This window comes from Narcine bancroftii, chromosome 5 (genome assembly GCF_036971445.1).
Source record: "Narcine bancroftii isolate sNarBan1 chromosome 5, sNarBan1.hap1, whole genome shotgun sequence".
NCBI classification, from domain to species: Eukaryota; Metazoa; Chordata; class Chondrichthyes; order Torpediniformes; family Narcinidae; genus Narcine; species Narcine bancroftii.
Genome location: NC_091473.1, coordinates 138,869,123 through 138,892,710, shown reverse-complemented (window position 1 = coordinate 138,892,710; position 23,588 = coordinate 138,869,123). Strand labels below are relative to the sequence as shown.

At 40.7% G+C, this 23,588-nt stretch overlaps 1 protein-coding gene across 6 annotated transcripts in view; it reads left to right on the top strand.

Annotated features, from left to right (window-relative positions):
* znf644b (zinc finger protein 644b) overlaps positions 1-23,588 on the top strand; it is an 87,103-nt gene that overhangs the window by 32,473 nt on the left and 31,042 nt on the right. For 3 of the 6 annotated variants that reach the window (XM_069939169.1, XM_069939167.1, XM_069939168.1), the window contains one exon: positions 14,015-14,107. In XM_069939169.1, the coding sequence (XP_069795270.1) occupies positions 14,067-14,107 (41 nt within the window). In that variant the 5' untranslated portion in view covers positions 14,015-14,066. Of the gene's footprint in view, positions 1-14,014; positions 14,108-19,990; positions 20,181-23,588 lie in introns of those variants that run through there. The other 3 variants (XM_069939165.1, XM_069939170.1, XM_069939166.1) reach the window with 2 other exon arrangements.

Genomic DNA, 23,588 nt, shown 5'->3' with positions numbered 1-23,588 from the left:
CCTCCTAGGTCGGTCCATACTGCCCGGACCGGGGCCGAGGCCGCCGCAGTTCACCCTGTGCCTGGATTGGGGCCGCCGCCTCCCACTCTCTGCCCGGATCGGGGCCTTCGCCTGCCCCACTCGACCGAGGCCGGGGCCGCCGTCTCCCCCTTGCTCCTGCCCGGATCGGGGCCGCCGCTGTCTACCCTTCGCCCGGACCGGGGCCGGGGCCGCTGCTGCTCTCCCTGTGCCCGGACTGGGGCCGCCGCCTCCCACTCCCTGTCCGGACCTGGGCCTCCGCCTGCCTCACTCGACCGAGGCTGGGGCCGCCGTCTCCCCCTTGCTCCTGCCCGTATCGGGGCCGCCGCCGTCTACCCTTCGCCCGGACCGGGGCCGGGGCCGCTGCTGCTCTCCCTGTGCCCGGACTGGGGCCGCCGCCTCCCACTCCCTGTCCGGACCGGGGCCTCCGCCTGCCTCACTCGACCGAGGCCGGGGCCGCCGTCTCCCCCTTGTTCCTGCCCGTATCGGGGCCGCCGCCGTCTACCCTTCGCCCGGACCGGGGCCGGGGCCGCTGCTTCTCTCCCTGTGCCTGGACTGGGGCCGCCGCCTCCCACTCCCTGCCCGGACCGGGGCCTCCGCCTGCCTCACTCGACCGAGGACTGGGCCGCCGTCTCCCCCTTGCTCCTGCCCGTATCGGGGCCGCCGCCGTCTACCCTTTGCCCGGACCGGGGCCGCTGCTGCTCTCCCTGTGCATGGACTGGGGCCGCCGCCTCCCACTCCCTGCCCGGACCGGGGCCTCCGCCTGCCTCACTCGACCGTGTCCTTTATATAGCAAAGGTAAAATCCATAACCAACATTTCAGGCTTGAGCCCTTCATCAAGGTAAGAAAAAATATTGGCGTCTGAACAAAAGAGTACGGGGAGACGTGGTCGCTAAAGCAGGAGCTAATAGGTCGAGAAGGGACGTAGGAGACAGCAGCAAACAAGGGGAGGAGGGGTGGCTGGGTGAATAGAGAGGGAAGAGGAGAGAAGAACTGGCAGGGGAAGGGGGGAGAGGAGAGCAGGTCAGCAGAAACCAGAGAAGTCAATGTTAACGCCATCTGGCTGGAGAATGCTCAGGTGGAAAATCAGGTGTTGTTCTTCCAATTTCCAGGTTGTCTTGGTGGGACCGTACACAAGGCCATGGACAGACATGAGAATATGGGAGTGTGACTCAGAACTGAAATGATTGGCTACTGTCACTGGTGCAGACGGAACAAAGGTGCTCAGTGAAGTGATCTCCCAATCTGCGCCCAGTCTCTCCAATGTAGAGAAGGCCACACAGGGAGCACTGAATACAGTAAATCAATCCTGCAAAATACACAAGTAAAGTGTTGCTTCACTTGAAAGGCCTGTTTGGGGTACCAGACCGTGGTGATGGAGGTGGTGTGGGCACAAGTGTGGCACCTCCTGTGACTACAGGGGCAATTGGTAGGGAGGGATGGGTGTACAAGGGAGTAGTCCCTATGGAAGGCAGAGAGGGGAAGATGGTAATGGGATCCTGTTACAAGTGCTGGAAATTTCTGAGGATAATGTGTTGGATGCAGAGGCTTATGGGATGGTAGGTGAGGATAAGGAGAATTCTGTGCTTTTTGTGTCTGGGGGCAGAGGGGGCCAGGGCAGATGAGTGGGAAATGGAGGAGATGTGAGTGAAGGCTGAGTTGAGGATGGTGGTGGAGGGGAAGCCATGTTTGTGGAAGGCAGCAGAAACACAGGAAGATCTGGACCGGAAGACCTCATTTTGGGAGCATATGCCATGGAGATGGAGAAATTACTCGAAGGGTATAGAATCTTTGCAGGGGACAGGGTGTGAGGAAATGTAGACAAGGTTAGGGTTAGGGTGGGAGTTCATGGGTTTGTAATATACATTGGTGGAAAGCTCATCTCCCAAGATGGAGGCAGAGAGATCCAGTAAGGGGAGAGTATTTTCAGAGATGGACCAGGTAAGTTTGAGATCGGGGTGGAAGATGGCCGAAAAGTGAATGAAATTGACAAGCTCATCACTGGTGCATGAGGTAGCCCTGACATGTAGTTATCAATATAGCAGAGGAAGAGTTGAGGGGTCTTGGCTGTGTAGGCTTGCAGCATGGATTGCTCCACAAAGCCAACAAACAGGCAGGCATAGCTGAGACCCATGTGGGTACCCATGGCTACTCCTTTGATTTGGAGGAAGTGAGGCAAGTATAGATGACATTTTCCTTATTCTAATATATCCTAATTTCAAAATATCATCTTCCAAAAGCATGAGCTACAATATTCTGAATTTTGATCTTTAATCCAATAAATTCAACTCTGTGTCTGCTTCAATTAAATTCATTGATAAAACAGATAAACCTTTTGCATAGCTTCTCATTAAGACTTTCATAACAAAGAATAAACCATGATAAAGAAAATGTATAAAAATACTTTTAGAGATACAAAATGCTATTTAAAGCGATGCATAGAAAAATTCAAAGAAAAATTTCTCATGCTCACACTTCCTTCACGTCAAATAATAAGCAAGTCGTTAGTCTGCGCAGATATTATGACATATTACATCATAGTCACTATGGTAACACTACAAACAATAATCTCTTAAAGAGACAGGCACAAAATTAACTAATTTTTTTTAAAACACAAGGTTTATAGTGAGTTAAATGAGAAGTTGTTTAGAGTGAGGACAGGTTTTGCCAGGCAGAGGAGGGTGATGGTAGAGGGTGACTAGTCAGGTCTCTGGTCTAGAACATAGAATACTACAGCACAGTATAGGCCCTTCAACCCTTGATGTTGTGCTGACCCATATTCCTAAAAAAATGTACTAAACCCTCCCTACCCTGTAACCCTCCACTTTTTTCTCCATCCATGTGCCTTTCTCTTAAATGTCTCTAATGTTTCAGCTCCATCAGCAAGGTATTTCAGGCACCCACAACTCTGCATTTATATTTTTTTTAAAAACACCCCTGGTGTTTCCCCCAAACTTCCTTCCCTTCGCACTGTACATACGTCCTTGGGCGTTTGATATTCCTACCCTGGGAAATAGGTGCTGGCTGTCCACCCTATCTGTGCCTCTCATAATCTTGTAAGCTTATCTATTAAGTCTCCTCATTCTTCTATCCTCCTGTGTCCAGCTTCCTTTATCTAATATATGCTTCCTTCTTCCTTTTGACTAGTTTCCTCCCCTGTTTTGTCAGGCACAGTTCCCTTTTTCCTTGTCCCGATGGGACAAACCTCTCCTGAACTCAACACGTGGTCCCTAAACTTCCTCCATATTACTTCTGTGATTTCACCCTTGAACATATGTTTCCAATTTACTCACTTCATCTCTTTGTAATTAGCCAATTAAGCACTTCCACATTTTCTCTGTTTTTAATCCTTTTCCATAGCTATGCTGAAGCTAAGGGAGTTGTGATCACTCTCGCCAAAATGCTCCCCAACCTGACTAGGTTCATTACCCAGAACTGGATCCAGTAAGGCCTCTCCTCTCGTCAGCTGTTCCACATTACTGTGTCAGGAATTTTTCTTGAACACACCTGTCAAATTCAGCCCATCCATCCCTCTTGCAGTCAGGAGGTGCCAGTCAATAGTAGGGAAGTTTAAAATCACCCATAACTACAATCCTGTATTTCCTGTACTATTCAAAAAATTTACTTGCTTGCTTGCTCCTCAGTGCCCAAAGAGCTGTTTGGAGGCCTTTAGATTACCCCCAGCATAATGATTGCTCCCTTTTTATTTCTGACTTCCACCACACCGACTCAGTGGACACTCACTCTGCAATACCCTCCCTTTCTATACTTGTGATGCTATCCCTGACCAGTAATGCTACTTCCCCCACCCCCTCTCTCCTACTTCCCATCCTATTCCTTTTAAAACACCTAAACCTTGGTATCTGCATCAGCCAATCCTGCGCTTCCTCCAGCCAAGTCTCTGTAATGGCTACATTGTAGTTTCACGTACTGATCCTTGCTCCAAGTTCAGCCCCTTTTCCTAATACTCCTAGCTTTGAAATAGACACATTTCAAACCCTCTAACTGGCTACATTCATGTTTTATCCCCTTCCTGTCCTTCCTCACAAATTCCGAACACATGGAATCATCTTTTGACCTTCTATCCTAATCTCTACACTCACATTCTGGTTCCAACCCCCCCCCAGCTAAACTAGTTTAAATCCTCCCCAACAGCTCAAGCAAACCTGCCTGCCAGGATATTGGTCCCATTCCAGTTCAGATGAAGCCTGTCCTTTTTGTACAGATCAGACCTTCCTCAGAAGAGATCCCAGTGATCCACAAATCTGAACCCCTGCCCTCAGTACAAACTCTTCAGCCACACATTCATCTGCCACAACAGGCAGCAATCCTGAGATTACAACCTTTGGGGTCCTGCTTTTTAACTATCTATATTCCCTCTTCAGGACCTCCTATCTACATCATTGGTCCCCACATGGACTACAGCATCTGGTTGCTCCCCCTCCCCAACGGTGTGAACTGGATCAGGAATGTCCCTGACCCTGGCACCTGGGAGGCAACATGCCATCCATGAGCCTCGATATCCTTCACAAAACCTCCTTATCTCCTCTCCTAACCAAGTCCCTTCTAAGCCAAGGGGTCAGCCTTTGTGCATTAGATGTAACCACCACAGCTTGTCCCTGGTAGATAGTTTCTTTTCTCTCCACCCCCCCCCCCCCCCCCGCCTGCCCCCAAACAGTATCTAAAACTTGTTGCTGAGGAGAAAAGCCACAGGGGTGTTCTGCATTGTCTGCCTATTCCCCTTCCCTCTCCTAACAGTCACCTGTTTCCTTTCCCCCCCCCCCCATCTTTTTAATTAATCATATACATGAGAGTAACACACAATCAAGAAAGAAAAAATATCACTATATGGACAGCACGTGATTTAACATGTCACAAATATCACATTAACAAATATGTTCTCATCTCAAACTGACATCTTCAAAAGAAAAGTTATAATATAAAACCCCATCTAATTGAAAAACTGAGAATTTATTAATAAGCAGTCATCTGGGGTTCACCAACAAAGAAAAGAAATAAAACTAAATATAGTCCAGAAGGGAAAATAACTATACTAAGTCATGTCGAAATAATTTATAAAAGGTCGCCAAGTCTCTAGAAATTTAACAGAAGTATCAAATGTACAATTCTCAACTTACTCTAAACTTAAACATGACGTGATTTGAGAGAACTATCGAGTCAAAGTAGGTGGATTAGAATCTTTCCATTTAAATAAAATAGCTCCTCCAGCCAACAATGTAGAAAAGGCTACAATCCAATGTATAGAAGTGGGAACTTGTCCCACTTCTGGAACTATAATTACAAAAAGAGCAGTTAACGGGTTAGGTTCCAAACTCGTATTCAATAATAGCTGACAAAGTCTTAAAAATATCTATCCAATACTTCTCTCACATATTATATTGGTAGTCCTTCAGTTCAAAGAAGACACTAATATTAATATAAATAGAATAAAATTAAACCTGTACGTGATGGAGTTTTAAGTGAAACAGCCGTTGCACAGCCGTTGCACTATCTCAGCAGAATAGACCTTGATCCAATGGCACAGACATCTGTTGCAGCTGGAGACCTCTTTTGCTGCTTTGGATGATCAGGACATCTGAGTATCATGCTCTTAGCACTCCACAACACCAGCTGGGCCTACATTCTTGACTGTTGGACCATTAATCAGTCTCTTCCACTAAATCCACCAGGGCCAGACTTCACATGCTGGGATAGACAAATCCCCTACCACATCAAGGGTCGAAGACCTGTCGGCTACCCTAACCTGTTTCAGCCCATCTGTCAAGACTGTTTATCAGGGTGTGGCTGCTGCGTACGCTACAGCTACTTGGAGCCACAGTTGAGAGTCAAGTGTCAGATCTCTAGATACCCCATACACTCCAACATAGGGCATTACCAAAATATGAGTTAGAGAAGCCCGTGTTTCCTGACTTTTAAGGGTGATTGTCTCCCTGAAGCTCCTCTCCATCATTGTGTGTGGCTCCCAAATGATCTGGAGTTCATCCAGCTCCAGCTCCCTAACTCTGTCTCCCAGGAGCTGCAGCTGGATGCACCACTTGCAGGTGTAGTCATCGAGGACAATTGTGCTCTCCCAGATTTCCCACATCCTGCAATTGGAGCATTCTACTGGCCTAGCTGCTGTCTCCATTAACTCTTCCTAATTGAAATTCAAAGATCTTATCTGACTGGACTCTGCCTCTGAATCCTATCCTGAGCCACTCTTCACTGGCTGCTCCTCTTGAGTTACCCCTCTTTTTATTTGTCACTGCCTCTTAATTAATGAATTAACTGTTAATTAACTGTTCTGTTTAACCCTTAACTTGGGCTCCAATCGCTTTTTAAAGGCACTCACCTTAAGCTGACTCCTGACGCTCCCAGCTCTCTCAAATCCTACACTCGTCCTCTTTCAGTACTGGTCCCGAGATGTGTAGAAAGAAGCAAAATGCTTTAAGACCTTCTGTAAGGGGGATGGAGGTTATAAATGGATTGGGCATTCATTGTGAAAATGAGGTGGTCCAGTTCGGGGAATCTGAAGTCATTGAAGAGATGGAAGGCACATGAGGTATCGTGGATGTAGGTTGGGAAGGGATTGGACCAGGAGAGAAAAGATAGAGCAAGCAGAAACAATAATGCTCTTTGGAATCGTGGCTCACTGAAACAGTGAATGTTTAGGGCAATGAGTGGGTGCCAGTCAAGGAGGCTGCTTTGTCCTGTATGTTTTTTGAATGTTGTTGGAGTTGCACTCATCAAGGCAAATGAATAACATTACAACACGTGCCCAGCAGTGTCAGGATGCAAGTTACTTGTAATGGAAGATCCAATCTCCAATCCACTCTTCTTGCAATGTCTTGATTCAGTGATCCAGTTGAGTTTTTAGTCAGTAGCGGGCTTCAGGATTTTGATGGCAGCAGATATGGTGGTGTACCAGGGATAGCTGTGTAAAACTGTTGGCGATGGCATTGCCTAGTAGATTTGTTTTGCAATTGTTATTTAATGCTTATCATCCCATGTCTAAATGTTATAGAAGTCATGCGGCATGCAGAGATTCATTAAATTGGTTTATAGAATTATTATTATTGGATAAATATTCAAATGTCTTTTGGGTCTCCAAAGGGAAATAGATTCCACTTCAACTTCCTCAGTTTAAATCACCCTCTTTCATTGTTTATCTCTTTACATCAAGAATGTCTTTTAACAGATCTGGATTATGCCTTAACTTAATTCTTGATTGCAGCAGGGTGAGAGCCTCTTGAAGGGTAAAGGAGACCAGAGGAAAAGAGAAATGTACTAATATTGAGGAGTGGAAGATACCAGAATTTCTTTGGAGGGAGGATAATAATTATTCATTCAATGCCATAGTGTTATTGATAATTTTTTCATTTCACGTTTTCGTGTCAACTATTTCTGGTTGCAATCTATTTTAATTCTACTTGTAAAAAGAAGTGAAGCGACATTAATTTAACAAAATACAGTAATAATCCCCAATATCCAGTACTTATGGGTATTGTGGATGCCAGATACGCAAATTTTATGGTTGCCTGAGACATACTCTTGCAATGCCTAACTAATACAACTGCATTAAGAATGAACAGTTTAAAGGACAAAAAAGGCCGTGCAAAATGTAAAGCAATTTGAAAAAAAAACAATATGTATTGTTGTCCTTAATTATGTAAAGTTCACTTTAATTGGCTAATTTGAACCCCAGTTTTTGTGCTGGAACAGCGTTGTGCAAACCGCTACGCTAGCCGTGCTGCTATCATAATTAAAGCCACTTCCCCAAGATTAGAGATAAAATGTTACTTTTTCTTTGGCTTGGCTTCGCGGACGAAGATTTATGGAGGGGGTAAAAAGTCCACGTCAGCTGCAGGCTCGTTTGTGGCTGACAAGTCCGATGCGGGACAGGCAGACACGGTTGCAGGGGAAAATTGGTTGGTTGGGGTTGGGTGTTGGGTTTTTCCTCCTTTGCCTTTTGTCAGTGAGGTGGGCTCTGCGGTCTTCTTCAAAGGAGGTTGCTGCCCGCCAAACTGTGAGGCGCCAAGATGCACGATTTGAGGCGTTATCAGCCCACTGGCGGTGGTCAATGTGGCAGGCACCAAGAGATTTCTTTAGGCAGTCCTTGTACCTTTTCTTTGGTGCACCTCTGTCACGGTGGCCAGTGGAGAGCTCGCCATATAACACGATCTTGGGAAGGCGATGGTCCTCCATTCTGGAGACGTGGCCCATCCAGCGCAGCTGGATCTTCAGCAGCGTGGACTCGATGCTGTCGACCTCTGCCATCTCGAGTACTTCGACGTTAGGGATGAAAGCACTCCAATGGATGTTGAGGATGGAGCGGAGACAACGCTGGTGGAAGCGTTCTAGGAGCCGTAGGTGATGCCGGTAGAGGACCCATGATTCGGAGCCGAACAGGAGTGTGGGTATGACAACGGCTCTGTATATGCTTATCTTTGTGAGGTTTTTCAGTTGGTTGTTTTTCCAGACTCTTTTGTGTAGTCTTCCAAAGGCGCTATTTGCCTTGGCGAGTCTGTTGTCTATCTCATTGTCGATCCTTGCATCTGATGAAATGGTGCAGCCGAGATAGGTAAACTGGTTGACCGTTTTGAGTTTTGTGTGCCCGATGGAGATGTGGGGGGGCTGGTAGTCATGGTGGGGAGCTGGCTGATGGAGGACCTCAGTTTTCTTCAGGCTGACTTCCAGGCCAAACATTTTGGCAGTTTCCGCAAAGCAGGACGTCAAGCGCTGAAGAGCTGGCTCTGAATGTTACTAATATATTAATAAAGATAAAGACTTGCTAGGCAGGGATAGGGAGGCACTTTGGGGGAGTCCTCTCAGCTGTAAGCAGCATCAGCTGTCCGTTCATCCTGGGCGTAACCATTTTATTCAAGCACAACTTTTTTGAAACCTTATTCAAACAGGTGCTGCAACTGGGGCATGACTGGGGTGTTCTGCTGGCTGAACGTTTGCTCCCATCTTCACCAAGGGCTTGTGTGTTGCTTCAGGGAACATCTACTTCTACAATTTTAAACTTGTATTTACATATTTATGTATTATTTATTCCTGTCTATTTATTTACTTATTTCCTCTAAAAAAAAAATTCCTCTCTTCTTGCCGGTTGCTTGAATTCCAGATACTAGGAATTTTACTGTATTGCTAAAACTGACAGTAAAAATCAGCACATCTTTTTCAATGACACCAGGAAGTATGTTTGAAAAGGCATCTTCAGTTCAAAGTTTGATTTTGAGTTGTTAATTTTGTCACAGTGTAAACTTTGAAAAAGTTCTCATGTTCTGAAACATTAACTTTTTAAAAATTTTTCTGTGACTGTATCTGATTATTTCCATTTTCTGTTTTTTATTTCAATTTTAGCATCTGAGGTATCAATAATTTTTTAAACTTTTGTTTAACTTGGACAATGATATGTATGCATTCTCAAATATATTAACTGGTCATGTCAATTTGAGAATGAGAAGTCAGATTTTGCTTCCATAAAATAATTCTGTATTTTTTTCATTAGATTATAATTGCTAGCTTCTATCCTAATATGACAGAACAAAGTGATCATGATATTTTGTTAATGCTTCTCCTGCTGTGATGTTGAGATGATGGTGGATATTTACAGGAATGATGCATCAAAGTCTATCTTTGTGTATGAGGTTAGGGTAGTAGAATTTGAACAATATTTAGAACTGTAGAGAAATTAGATAAAAGCTTTTATTCTCTCAGTTCACCTTTAACTTTTTTGACATTGTGTTGTGGAACCAGAGTACTTTATAATGCAGCAGAAATTTGAGGACTATTTGGTCTTCTCGTACAGGAGCCTTTCATAATGAGTTGGGTATAGTATGTAGCTGACTTAAGAGAGATTGATTGTAAACCCTTGCAAAGTACAATTCAAGGGGCTAATGAGCCCCTTGAAGGACATTCTTAATTAGGAATGGACAGCGACTTCCATACCTTGAAGGACAATAAAAGAGTTATTGAAAATCTTTTAGCAAAGATGCCTGTGGTTGGATTAAGCTTGGAAGAGGTATAACCTGTTGGCCCAAATAATTAAACATTTCATAGCTCAAAAGATCCATTTCTAAAGAGGAAAATGTTGAAAATGTGCAATTAGAATGTCATTTGGCAGATGTGCGTAGAATCAAGGAGCCAGGAAAGTGAATGTTGGTATTTGAACAGTGTGGAGAGTAATTTTTGAGTAGCTATTATTGCAGTTATTTTCCTAAAATTAATTATTTCAAAAAATTTATATATATATATGTCTTTTAAGTACAGACTGATTCAAAACAATTTTAGTTTAAGTGGCAGTAGCAGCCTGTGGATGGCAGCATTTCATTACAGTTGACAAGATAGGTTCTACTGGATTTGACATAAATCACAGAATAAGATCAGTTTATAACATTGAAAATGGTTTTTTTAAATCGTTGGAATGTGGAAGTAATTGTTTTGTATTGGTTACAGTTGTGAGACTTTAAAAATTAATTTGTTTGTTCGTAGAATTGGCAAATTCCAATGATCTTGTGGTGGTGTTAGTTGGAATACTGATCTGAGACAGATGGGATTAAAGTCTCTCTAAGGGTTCTAAATGAAATGTGTTTGGGCAGCCCATACCCAATTCCCAACAGATGAAGACCAAAACACCATTACAGTTCACAGTTGGCACAAAACTGAATAAATCTGGCAAGTTTATGAAAATGTGTTTTTAAATAAATGTCATTGAAACAACAGAAGTTGTGGCCATAATATTTACAATTTGTTTGCTGTGAAATAACTATGTGATACTTGCAGCAGAAAATTAACGTGTTTTTGTGAATTTACTGTTAATAATAGTGACATCTAGTGATGTAAATTCTTAGTACCAAAATCAAAAAGATAAGATGGCCACTAGATGGCGCTGATAATGCCTTAGTTTCTTACACAGTTTCAAATCAAAGTGCTTAGAACATGATCTGAAGCTGATATCACCATATCACCTAATGGTGTTCAGAGTATTGTTTCTTCACCAAATACTGCTGCTTTTTGTCATTCACTCTTGTTATGTTTTGTTTTTCTTACTTTTACTGAATCAGTTATGTGGATTCAACCCAGATTGTTCTGTTTGGGTAAGGAGCAGTTAGTTTACAGAGGAGTTTAATTCCACCTAATTTACTTTCTCCAACATTTTTGAGAATTTCTGGTTTTCCAGTTTAAATTTTGAAATCACTAATAGAAAATTAGGAGGGAGCTCTCAAATGGAAATTATGATTTGTTAACTTTTACTATTCAAAACAATTGCCATTTTGTGATATGGTGAAGGATGCGGATGTGCCAGCACTTTATCGAGATGTGCAAGACCTTTCCTTCCACATCTTTGGGAGGTCAGGACTGAACCTGGGTCACTGGCGTTGTAAGGCATCGGCTGTAATGACTCTGACACAATGTCGCCTCATGAAAAGACTGATAAATGTGGACTAGTTCCCACATATCAGGAGCCATTTCTTGGTGAAAACAGACATTAATGATGAAATTCATCACCACCTTCAATGCACCAGCACAGTCTTTAGTTAGTTGAAGGAAAGAATATTTGAAGTTCAAATCTTAAACGTGGCACAAGCTACTGCCCTGTCTGGCAGTGTGATGCCTGCCCTCCTGCATAATTCTGCGATCTGCACTTCCAACAGGCAGCTTGGAACCCTGGGTATGACTAAACTGCAAAATCCTCCAAATTCATTTCAAGGATAAGTGAATTAACAGCAATATCTTTGAGGCCAACTTCCCCAGTACTTAGACATTTTTCTTTGCCTTTATTGGGCAGACCAGACATTGTTTGCATTGTCCAGCGACAGACTTCTGAAGCTGATACTCGATTACATGGGAAGAGATATCCATGTCGTCAGCAAAAAGGATTCAAGGCTCCTTAAAGAAAAATCCTGACATCCTCTGGCCCATGATCTTGGAGAAGTTATTGAAAACTTTCAGCCCACGCATGAAGAGCATACGTCAATAGCAGACAGAAGCAGGATGCCACTTTACAAATTACCCATCTGCCCATTCATGGAAGAATCTATGATTCCCATATTGTTCTTTTTCATTATTTCAGAACCCACCAAACAGGAGTGGAAATGGGCCATCCTTCCCAAGGAACTGAATAAGCAGATGCCCTCTGGCTCAGGTGTACTGATCCTCTAAATTGAATAGCCTGAAAATATTCATTCTTTAGACTTGCATGTGAATAAGTACTATCTGAGTGAAGTGATGAAGGGCACGCACAAGCTATTATTCCACAGAGGTTGTCAACGCCTTCAAGAGAGGAAAGTTGAGAAAATATTATATACATTATACATTATTTGCTCATTGTATCAGGGGACATATTTTAAATCCTAATTTGGTAATCGACTAACCGTTTTCAATGAAATATTATTTTGATCTTTCATTTTTACTTTTATCTAAAATATCTGACATAATGGTTAGCGCTGAAACTTTTCAGTTTTTAATTTTGGTTTGATTCAGAATATTATCATAGTTTCTAAAATAAATTGTAACTGTTCTAAAAATAAAGAATTTTTATTTCTACATTGAGAAAGTTGTCTATTTACACCCAAATGTTTACTAATTTTTGTATCCTGTGTTACCCAATCTCTTTATAAGCACTATCCATGAACAAATAAATACAAATATGTTGGCAAAACAACAGGAATAAAAAATAAGTTTTTAAGTGAATCTTTCAAAATGTATTTTTAGTTATAGGCAGATAACTGTAAAATCCAAGAACTGACAATGTCGCAGTTAAGTATACACTCAATCGCTTTCTTAAAATATTAGTGGCTACATTCAACTAACTTGACTATTTTTGTCAAGTAACTCAAAATTGGATATCTGTTTGCTTTATAATATAAACATTTTGATTTAATTTTATGATTCATCATGCATAAGTCAAGCAATCAAGTATTTTATGGTTACTTTATTTTAAGCAAGCTTTACTAAGGACCAGGCATCCACTTTTTGCCAAAAAGGACAGAAGAAATCAGAGCTGGTTTGAAGAGCGGCATTCAGATGGAACAATAGAATGAAAACTTACCGAATCACTCAAAAACATTTAGTCTCATATTGATCAGGAGGTTTGAAAATGCTTAGGAACTTGTGCAATAAAGTAATTTTTGTGTCAAAATTGTTCTCAACCTGTTGTGCATTTCTAAAATAATATTGACAATTGACTGACTTAAATAGAGGCATGTGAGGATGTTTCTCTGACATATATAAACATTTACTTTTTTTTAAACTGACTAGTAGTTATTTATTTTGAGTTGTGCATTTTATTCTTAAAATTTTCATTCTCTTCTATTAAAAGATTTTCACAACAAAATGATAGCTTCCTGAGAATGAATTTCTTTCAGTGCTATTTAATATTGCTATAATTCTATCTGTGTGTTCATTTCATGATGGTTCCTCAATCAAGAAAGTTAGCCATTATCAGTAATTTACAAATTACTTTGAGGATGGGGCTATGTTGGGCTAGTAATTCTTTCTTGCAATAGTATGCTTTCTCACTGAAGTCAAGGCCACTGAGGATAACTAACTATAAATGTCAATCAATACCAAGGTTCAAACAAATATGTTTTTTTTAAATAAGATTTCAACATTCTGTTATGGAGACTATCAAAGCACTAATGTGAATCAAGATGTTTAGATTGTGCATATTTGCTAATAAAATTGTGAACGGTTCCAAAAACTGCTACATTTTTGAACCATCATAACAATTAAAGCTAGAATGATTCTTACATATAAGACATTTTGTTTTTATATCTTGACTGTATGTATATTGTTGAATTATCTTATTAGTTTTCAGCTTTTTAGGTATCTTGTCTGGTAAGTATTTGAAAGGATTATTGTAATCATAAATCTGCAATGTCTGAACATGGTTTAGAGTTTGCCTAATTTGAAAACCTACAATAAAATATATTTTTTTAAATAACGGAACATATTCTTGGAAATGACTGTGTATTTTTTGAAAAACAGAATTTAAGGCCAATATTGTCGCTATTTAGACCCTTTGGCCTCCAACTACACCATGGCTTTGAAAGACACAGATGGGGCTGAGGAATGTAAAGAGTAAGTGCTCTTCTTATTTTAGTTGTAGTTTAAAATTGTAAAATGTTTAATGCCTAGATTTCAGAGCATCTTATTGTCATATCTTGACATACTTAAAATCATTTAACAAATTTGAATGACTTCATTGTAATTTATCATTTATAATTTAGACATACAACACAGTAACAGATCCTTTCGTCCCACAAGCCCATGCCACCCAATTACACCAGTTGACCAACAATCTTTGTACATTTTGAACAGTAGGAGGAAACCGACGCAGATACGGAGAGAGCACTCAACACGGGTTGTGTGAGGTTGGAAAGGATGAAATTGATGTGGAATAGGATTATGTAGGTTGGAACAACATTCTCGGCCAAAGAACTGTACGCTCTGTTTTAACCATCCCAATTTTAAGTATCAGTTTTTTAAAAATATTAGGCTGGCAAACAAATTTGAGAACATAAAAAATACGAGTAAGTATTGGCCAATTGAGCCCTCAATTCTACCCACAACTCAAAATAACGAAGGCTAATGTATCTCAGCCCCCATCTCCTTTGATTGTCCTTCTACTTTGTCTTTAAATACTCTCTATGATCTAGCCACCATAGGGAATTTCAGTGTTTCACCATTTTTTGCAAGGTTACCAAGCACCACAGTTTTAAATAAATGATACCTAATCCTGCAACAAGATCCTCTTGTGGAGATTCTCCCACATCACCACCCACAGTTATGTCCTCTAGGTTTTTTGTATGCTTCGATCAACTTTCACTGTTTGAAATGCCAAAGAACAAAATTGGCTACACTATGTAAAGGAAAACAAAAAATTCTCTCCCCAGATATTGATTCAGTGTTAAGAATTGAGATATTGAAAGACGCAAAACCAATTGGGCAAATAATGACAGAAGTACTACAGCAGCCAAATGGTTATTTGAGTCTAATTACTCTGAATCCTTTGCTTCAAGTAATGATTGGTAATAAATGCCAGAATACACGAGAATAACTCAGTATGATCAGAGCTGAGCCACCCAGGCTTTAACCACTGCCAGGTCCCAACAGACCATCAATCCCTGACCTTTTAAAAATGTGCTTGTCTTCACAACTCCCTGGGGTAGAAAATTCCAGATATTTAACGTTGCTGATGAGGCCTCAGACCATTGTCCCACTGAATCCCTGTCTTTGGAATATCCCAACAGCATTGGGCAGGACGAAAACAGGGAATGGAGCATTGCTTCAAAGGCTTTCAGATTTTGTGTTTGAAAATGTGACTGATTTTTGAGAGATTTAAATAATTATTGAAATTTTTAAAAATTAAGACACTAACAACAATAATGATTAATGAGAAAAAGATACCTAAACAAAAATGACTACATCTACTCTAATCTTCTGGTCAAGAGTCCCCATTCAGATCGATCTGGATTCAGATCCTTTTGTAGAAATAGGCTGCATGGAGTCTAGCAAAATGTCAACCTTATAATCAGTTTGCCTCATCAAGAATGTACAATGGTTAAAAGTTTTTGTTGTATTAAAAATGATTGATCACATGTCAAATATGACATGATCTTCCGGGAGAAATAGTGGCGGCGGAGTCAATTGTATTATTTAAGAAAAGGTTGGACAGGTATATGGATGAGAAGAAGATGGAGGGTTATGGGCATTGTGCAGGGAGGTGGGACTAGAAAGGGGTGTTTGGTTCGGTGCGGACTAGAAGGGCCTAATGGCCTGTTTCCGTGCTGTAATTGTTATGTTATGTTATGAGTTTGTGGAATGTGATGGATGGAGTGGACAAGGATCGACTTTTGCAATAGTGCAGGGCAAGAAGTGCTAATTTGGCTGCAGTTGACAGTGAACGGTTGTCATGTGCAGGAGCACAATGTACAAACAACAATGATAGTGCAACTGCAATTTTTCAGGTCTTTCTTTGGCTTGGCTTCGCGGACGAAGATTTATGGAGGGGGTAAAAAGTCCACGTCAGCTGCAGGCTCGTTTGTGGCTGACCAGTCCGATGCGGGACAGGCAGACACGATTGCAGCGGTTGCAAGGGAAAATTGGTTGGTTGGGGTTGGGTGTTGGGTTTTTCCTCCTTTGCCTTTTGTCAGTGAGGTGGGCTCTGCGGTCTTCTTCAAAGGAGGCTGCTGCCCGCCAAACTGTGAGGCGCCAAGATGCACGGTTTGAGGCGTTATCAGCCCACTGGCGGTGGTCAATGTGGCAGGCACCAAGAGATTTCTTTAGGCAGTCCTTGTACCTTTTCTTTGGTGCACCTCTGTCACGGTGGCCAGTGGAGAGCTCGCCATATAATACGATCTTGGGAAGGCGATGGTCCTCCATTCTGGAGACGTGACCCATCCAGCGCAGCTGGATCTTCAGCAGCGTGGACTCGATGCTGTCGACCTCCGCCATCTCGAGTACCTCGACGTTAGGGGTGTGAGCGCTCCAATGGATGTTGAGGATGGAGCGGAGACAACGCTGGTGGAAGCGTTCTAGGAGCCGTAGGTGGTGCCGGTAGAGGACCCATGATTCGGAGCCGAACAGGAGTGTGGGTATGACAACGGCTCTGTATACGCTTATCTTTGTGAGGTTTTTCAGTTGGTTGTTTTTCCAGACTCTTTTGTGTAGTCTTCCAAAGGCGCTATTTGCCTTGGCGAGTCTGTTGTCTATCTCATTGTCGATCCTTGCATCTGATGAAATGGTGCAGCCGAGATAGGTAAACTGGTTGACCGTTTTGAGTTTTGTGTGCCCGATGGAGATGTGGGGGGGCTGGTAGTCATGGTGGGGAGCTGGCTGATGGAGGACCTCAGTTTTCTTCAGGCTGACTTCCAGGCCAAACATTTTGGCAGTTTCCGCAAAGCAGGACGTCAAGCGCTGAAGAGCTGGCTCTGAATGGGCAACTAAAGCGGCATCATCTGCAAAGAGTAGTTCACGGACAAGTTTCTCTTGTGTCTTGGTGTGAGCTTGCAGGCGCCTCAGATTGAAGAGACTGCCATCCGTGCGGTACCGGATGTAAACAGCGTCTTCATTGTTGGGGTCTTTCATGGCTTGGTTCAGCATCATGCTGAAGAAGATTGAAAAGAGGGTTGGTGCGAGAACACAGCCTTGCTTCACGCCATTGTTAATGGAGAAGGGTTCAGAGAGCTCATTGCTGTATCTGACCCGACCTTGTTGGTTTTCGTGCAGTTGGATAATCATGTTGAGGAACTTTGGGGGACATCCGATGCGCTCTGGTATTTGCCAAAGCCCTTTCCTGCTCACGGTGTCGAAGGCTTTGGTGAGGTCAACAAAGGTGATGTAGAGTCCTTTGTTTTTCAGGTACGTGAGAAGAAACAACACACAACACAAAGAACAAGGGAATAAGTAAATAATAGTAAATATTCATCGTTGGCTGAGTTTGTAGAGCAGACAGATCTTTGGTAGCCTTGAAATAGTGTTATGTTGAGGGTAATGTGGAAAGGTTCAAGTGCTTGATAGCTGTTTGGGTAAAAAAAAACTGTTCTTGAATTAAGAGGTGGCTAGCCTCACTCAACCCATGTTCCTGAATGTATCAGTGATGGTGGTATTTCATGATGTTGGCAGCTTAATGTAGATGTCCTCGATGATTTTGAATGTTGGAGCACGTGATGATCTTGGCTATGTATGCCGTTTACCGCAGCCTTCTACATTTCTGGGCATTCACATTTCCCAAACCAGGAGATGCTGCAATCAGTCAGCTTGCTTTTCATAGTATACCTGTAGTATTTTGATAGAGATTTCAATGACCTGCAAAATCTCAAACTCCTGAGAAAGTAGATTCATTGGTATGCCTTTTCATGGTTGCTTCATATGCTGTACCACCAAGGAACTTGAAGCTACCAACCCTTGAAGCTACCAAACAATGACAAGAGAGCACTGTATATAAATATAGTTAAGCCTGCTTTGGTTTTATATAAGGGACAAAAGACATTGAACTTGCAAGCAAGAAGAACTTTAAAACTATTGAAAGTGCTTTCAGTTTCATCAGATGTTGTTTCTCTTCTGGGCTTGTTGTAGATGGAGTACTAATAAATGATTAAGTGAAAAAAACCAACAAATCTAAGTTAACAGAGTCATTTAATTTTAAATTGACTTTGGCAAAAACTATAGTTTTACATGATTAGCTGAAAATGGTTCTTCTATTTTAGCTTTTCAGTGATTTACTACATTTAAAAAATTTTCTCAATCTTTAATAATAAACATAAAAGGGCTAATGTCTAAAATACCGATTTATCTCAACAAATTATAATGTCCTTATAATGTTCTTGTTTAACGGCCCATGTTCAGTAACATATTGCGTAGCGAAGCTGCCGACAGAAATGATCACTGCCTAACTAACCCTCATGGGATCACCAACTACCGACTCTGGCTGTAGAACTTATATTTAAACAAACCCAAAACTATCATGCATGCTCCTTTGAACACGCTGGCTCCCAGCTCCAACCATTCGTTGCTGGGACCGAGGCAAGTGCTCATGTGTCGACCCAGTCCATGGTGCATGCGCACTTGTGGACATGCCGGCATTTGCGCGCACACGGTAATCAATATGTCCGCCAACAGCCTACTAACCTCTGGGGTGCCTCTGATGCCCGTGGGGACCAACAGCAGGTAAAGAATGAGCCTTTGACTTGTACATCAGGTTTTGGGAAAAATTAAACAGGTTAAGCTGAAAGGGGAAAGAATCAGGAGGAAGATTAGGGGAAAGTTCTTAACTCAGTGGTGAGAGTGTGGAATAAGCTGCTATCTGGAGTCAAATTGAAAAATATTGAAAATCTAATTGCAGCTTTTGGCACCAATCGCAGAAAAAGATGACCTTGATTTGGATTCTATGAACTAATGTTCAGAAATTGTTTTCAAATCTCACGTTAGCTGGTTGATTCAATTTAATTTAAACCAAGAAAAGTTAAGGAAATATAACATTGTAGTGATGAATTACCCTATTCATTAATGCACTTGAAAAGAGACCTGATGTCTTTGGATTGGTTTACATTTGATTCTTATGCCGCACCAATATGGTTGACAATTAATTACACCAGCAATGACTTGAGCAGCAATAGGTTATCAGTAATTGGTGGCCTTGTTATGTTAAGACCATCTCTCAAATTTAATTTCAGAAGTTGACTTGTGGAACATTATTTTTAATTGATATGATCTTCTAGTTCTGTCTTACTGAATATGTCACCCTGACCCACTCCCATTTATGTTTGCTCCACAGTTTAAATTTAAGAATTTTTCTCTTAAGAGTGCCACCAAAATGTTTTGTTACCCTTTCTTAAACTTAATGTTCCAGTTCTAAGATTATAGCATTTTACTTGGTTGTTTACACCTTTGTAGCAGACTAGGCAAACTGTGATACAATTTTTCCTCAAATGCTTTGCTTGAGCTTTAAGGTCTCTTTTGGGCCACTCTCTATATTTTAATGGTAACCAGTCATTTTATTGGCAAACAGTCAGGACTTTGTTTATTTCCTTGTATGAGTCCTGAATGGACGGGCTATTATTATGGAAGGAAAAATTTTCTGATTGTCTCAGTGCAGCCGGTGAATTGATAGAAAGTATTGGAATTACTTGGAAATGTATGTGGTATCACTGGAGAGAAAAAATATTAGATTTTGCTGGGCTGGTGGAAACTAATTTTCTTTTTAATTTTGTTCTTCCATTATTTTGAATATATTCAGCACTAATAAAGGAAGCAAAATTAACTGATTGTGAATCCAGTAATTATTCAGAAAATTACTAAAACTTGGTATTACCTAATAATTATTCAATTTGAAATAATGGACATAAAGCTCTTGTTATATTTTGACTTGAGCAAAAATAGGCAGTTGTGAACTCTAGATGTCCAATTGTTCCAAATGAACAAAATAAATCATGTACTGTTTCATTTCTATTTCATTCATAGGATTCTCAGAAAGCAAAAACGAATCCTTTCAACTCATATTAACCCCTCACACGTCATGATTATGCAGCATTCTAATGAGTAATGCCAGCCAGATCTTCCTTTTCTCTCAACTCGGGAAGCCAACTTCTTTACAGATTCAGGAAGATTCTAATTGATAGCTTGGTTGTTGAAAAAGATTTCAAGCTCAAAGGTTAGCACCATCTGTGGTTGATGCAGTCGTGGCTTCCTGAAAAACACGATGAACAAAAAAAATATATATAACAAAATTTAAATACAGGAACTTGCCATGATTGTGTTTATTTTATTATAATCAGATATGTTGTATTTTTAAGAGCTTTGTAGTATATTCCAGCCCAGAGACTTAATGTAGTGCAACAAATTACCAGCATATGCAATTACTATTTTATCTAACCAAATGCTGCACAGGTGAAGAACCACAAAATGATGAAATACTCTTTTTGGCACTGGGAGAGAGAGGCATGTTGAATCTACTGCTCGTCACGAGTACAGTAGGATCTTTAGCCCTCTGTGGAATAAGGAGAGAAAGGCATAATTGAGTATTCCTTGAAAGGAATGGCACCCACTAATTGCAGCAGAATAGAGAGAATTTTGATTTCTAAACCAAGTTAACATATCATGCAATAGTTTCTCCTTTCATAGATTCTTGTGGGACTTTTTCTTTCTCAGAGAATGGCAGTAGTGGTTATTTCTCCATGAAGAGGGATTCTGAGATAAAATGCTTTGCTTAGAATCATAAAATCTAGTAGCATAGAAGGAGAGTTCATTGTGCTGATCTTGGTTCACCATATACCGCTGAACCTTTTCCCAATTCTCTCCAAATTATTCCTTTTCCATTCTATATCAGGTTCTTGTCTGAAAGCTGCTATAAGATCTGTCACAGCCATCCTAAGCAGTGCATTCTAGACTGTGACAAGTGCTGCCTTATCTAATTTGCCATTAAATCACCATCTTCTGGTTAGTTTTTTTTGTTGCCTACTACTAACAATTTTTGTGGCTTCACCAAAAACTATATCCAGTTTAAGAATAATTAAAAGTCACTACTTGAAAGAGAACCATCTGAGCGATGCTCATCGCTTTTTGCAATTTAATTAACACTGGTATCACAGTGCACCCTCTCTGCTAAAGTGTAGCACCCAAAATTGTCACCAATACACCTACAATAGCCTCACCAATGTCTAGCTTAACTTGCTTATTATTAGATGTAATGGTTCTATCAAGCTGAGCATGTCATGTCATTTTCATTTCAGCACCTTTCTCTTGTGTTTCCGGTGGTCCATCATTGCACATTTTTTAGTTGCCAGTCAGTGATGGCCCTTTCCCCTAAACTGCTGCAGTCCTTGGGGTGATTTCAGGTAGAGAATGCAGGACAATATTCTAGCGATGATAAAATATTTTCAAGTCATGCAGACTGGGAGAAAACATCAGAATCTTGAATGCTGTAGCTTTTTCCCCTGGCAGTAAGGATCATAGGGAAAAGAAGTGCTGTCTGTCCAAGTAGCCTCGGTGATTTGCAATGGCGCATGCTTGTTTTACAAGAGTAAAAATAATATAGGGGCAGTGAATCTGACTTGATTTGAGTTTGCCAAAAAACATCTCATCTGCCCAATATGGTCATTCTTCATCATGGTTTTGAACTGATATTTTAGTTAGTATGGGGAAATTACAATTTTTTTTGATTTTTAAGATATAAATACTGTAAAATCATTGTTATCCGGAATTTAAGCAACCAGCAGCCTCAAGCAACTGGCAAAAAAAAAATCAAGGAAAATAAAGAGGTTAAAAAAAATGGAAGTTTAAAATTGTTGTGCCTCTTTATTTACCAATCCACACAACAGGCAATCTCAAGTAACTGGAAAACTCACTTATCCGACATCTACCAATCACCATAAGCACCAGATACCAGGGGTTTTTAACTGTATTAACTTTAAGGATTTAAATTGTATTCAGGCATTTTACTTGTTGTGAACACAATTGTTTGGTATATAGATTTAAGGTGCATTAACATTTTAGAAGCTGCAACCGACTGGTGCTTCTCCAAACTTGCCGATAACAATAAGGCTGCCTCAAAACAACAAATTTTTTGACACATACTCATGACAATAAACTCTGATTCTGAAGTTGACTGTCTTATTTGCCTTATTCTAGTGGCATTGTCTTGGTGACTTTGCCAGATTTGTGCTAACAAAGTGTTAGAGTGTGTGTTATTCTGTCATTTGTATTCACAAACTGGTGCTAAAACCATTTAATTTATTATTTGCAAATAGAAAATAATGCATGGGTTTATATTCAAATGACAAATGCACACCTCATAAAGGAATTTTATTCTTGCTGTTTGCCCTGATTCTGGTTCATTGTTTCTCTTGACTGCCAGATTAACAGGACCAACTCGTGTTTGTCCTGTTGCCAGAATATGAGATTTGTAGTGCAGCGGACTTGTTTTATTATGCTAAAGAAAATCTTTTAATAATTATAATCAGAAAATCTCAAATTCATAGTCAGAATTCACTTTAAATTTGATGCTCTTGATCTCAAGAAGGGAAACATTTCAGTAAAGAGAAGTATTTTTTTTAAAGCCCCGACACGTGCAGATTTAAGTGGTCACTTGAAATTCCTTTTCTGTTTGTGAAAGAAAATTTGAGTTTCAGTCATATTTGTTTTAAACATTATTGTTGCTTATAAAATTCATGATTGACATGTTTTAAAACTATCAATCTGAACAATTGTTTGGTATAAAGCAGAAATGTATTTTATTTTGCAAATTGGTAATGTTCACAAGATTTACAGAGCCAAGCTGTTCGATTTTTAAATGGAATGGTTATGCTTCAAAACTGCCATTTTGCTAAGAATTGCAATTACTTGACAAGAAAGCACTCAAAATTATCCATGTTAATGTATGACCAGTCCTGCCATCTGTTATCATGAACATCAAACTGAAAGCAACCTTTTTGACCTTCTAGAAATATACTTTTTGCATGTATCTTGTGAAGGGCTGAAGATGTCAACTCACTAAATAACATTAAACTGATCATCCCAATAAATTCAAAGGTTTTCAGTTCAGTGAGTTTGTTGAGCTTAACCAGTAACAAACCAATACAGAAGAAGAATTTTGCCCAGATGTCCTTGTAAGTAAATTATAAGGTCGGGGGTGGGGGGGGGGGGGGGGGGGAGAGAGGAGTGGTTGAACATTTTCAGAGGAAATGAAAAGCAATATTAATTTGTTGTGAGAATTTTGATTTCAAACCTGGGGACTCTCTGGAATAAAGCCCAGATTTGCAAAGAGTCAACGATGAAGAAACAGTGCCTGCAGATTACTTTATTGGATTGTGTAAAAAATGAATTGAGGAGCACGGGGTATCTGTTGGGTTTTGTAGTAACAGGACATTAGCTGTAGAAATGTAAGTACTTACTTAGTTAACTGTAATATATCTAGTATGTTCAAACATACCAGTTAATAAAATTTGTCTTTCCATCTTGGGGTGGAGGACCAAAAGAGCCATCATGAATACTGGTGCACATCTTTTCATTTCAATATTGCTCTGCATACAAACCCAAAACTCTGCTTTTTCATAACATTTTG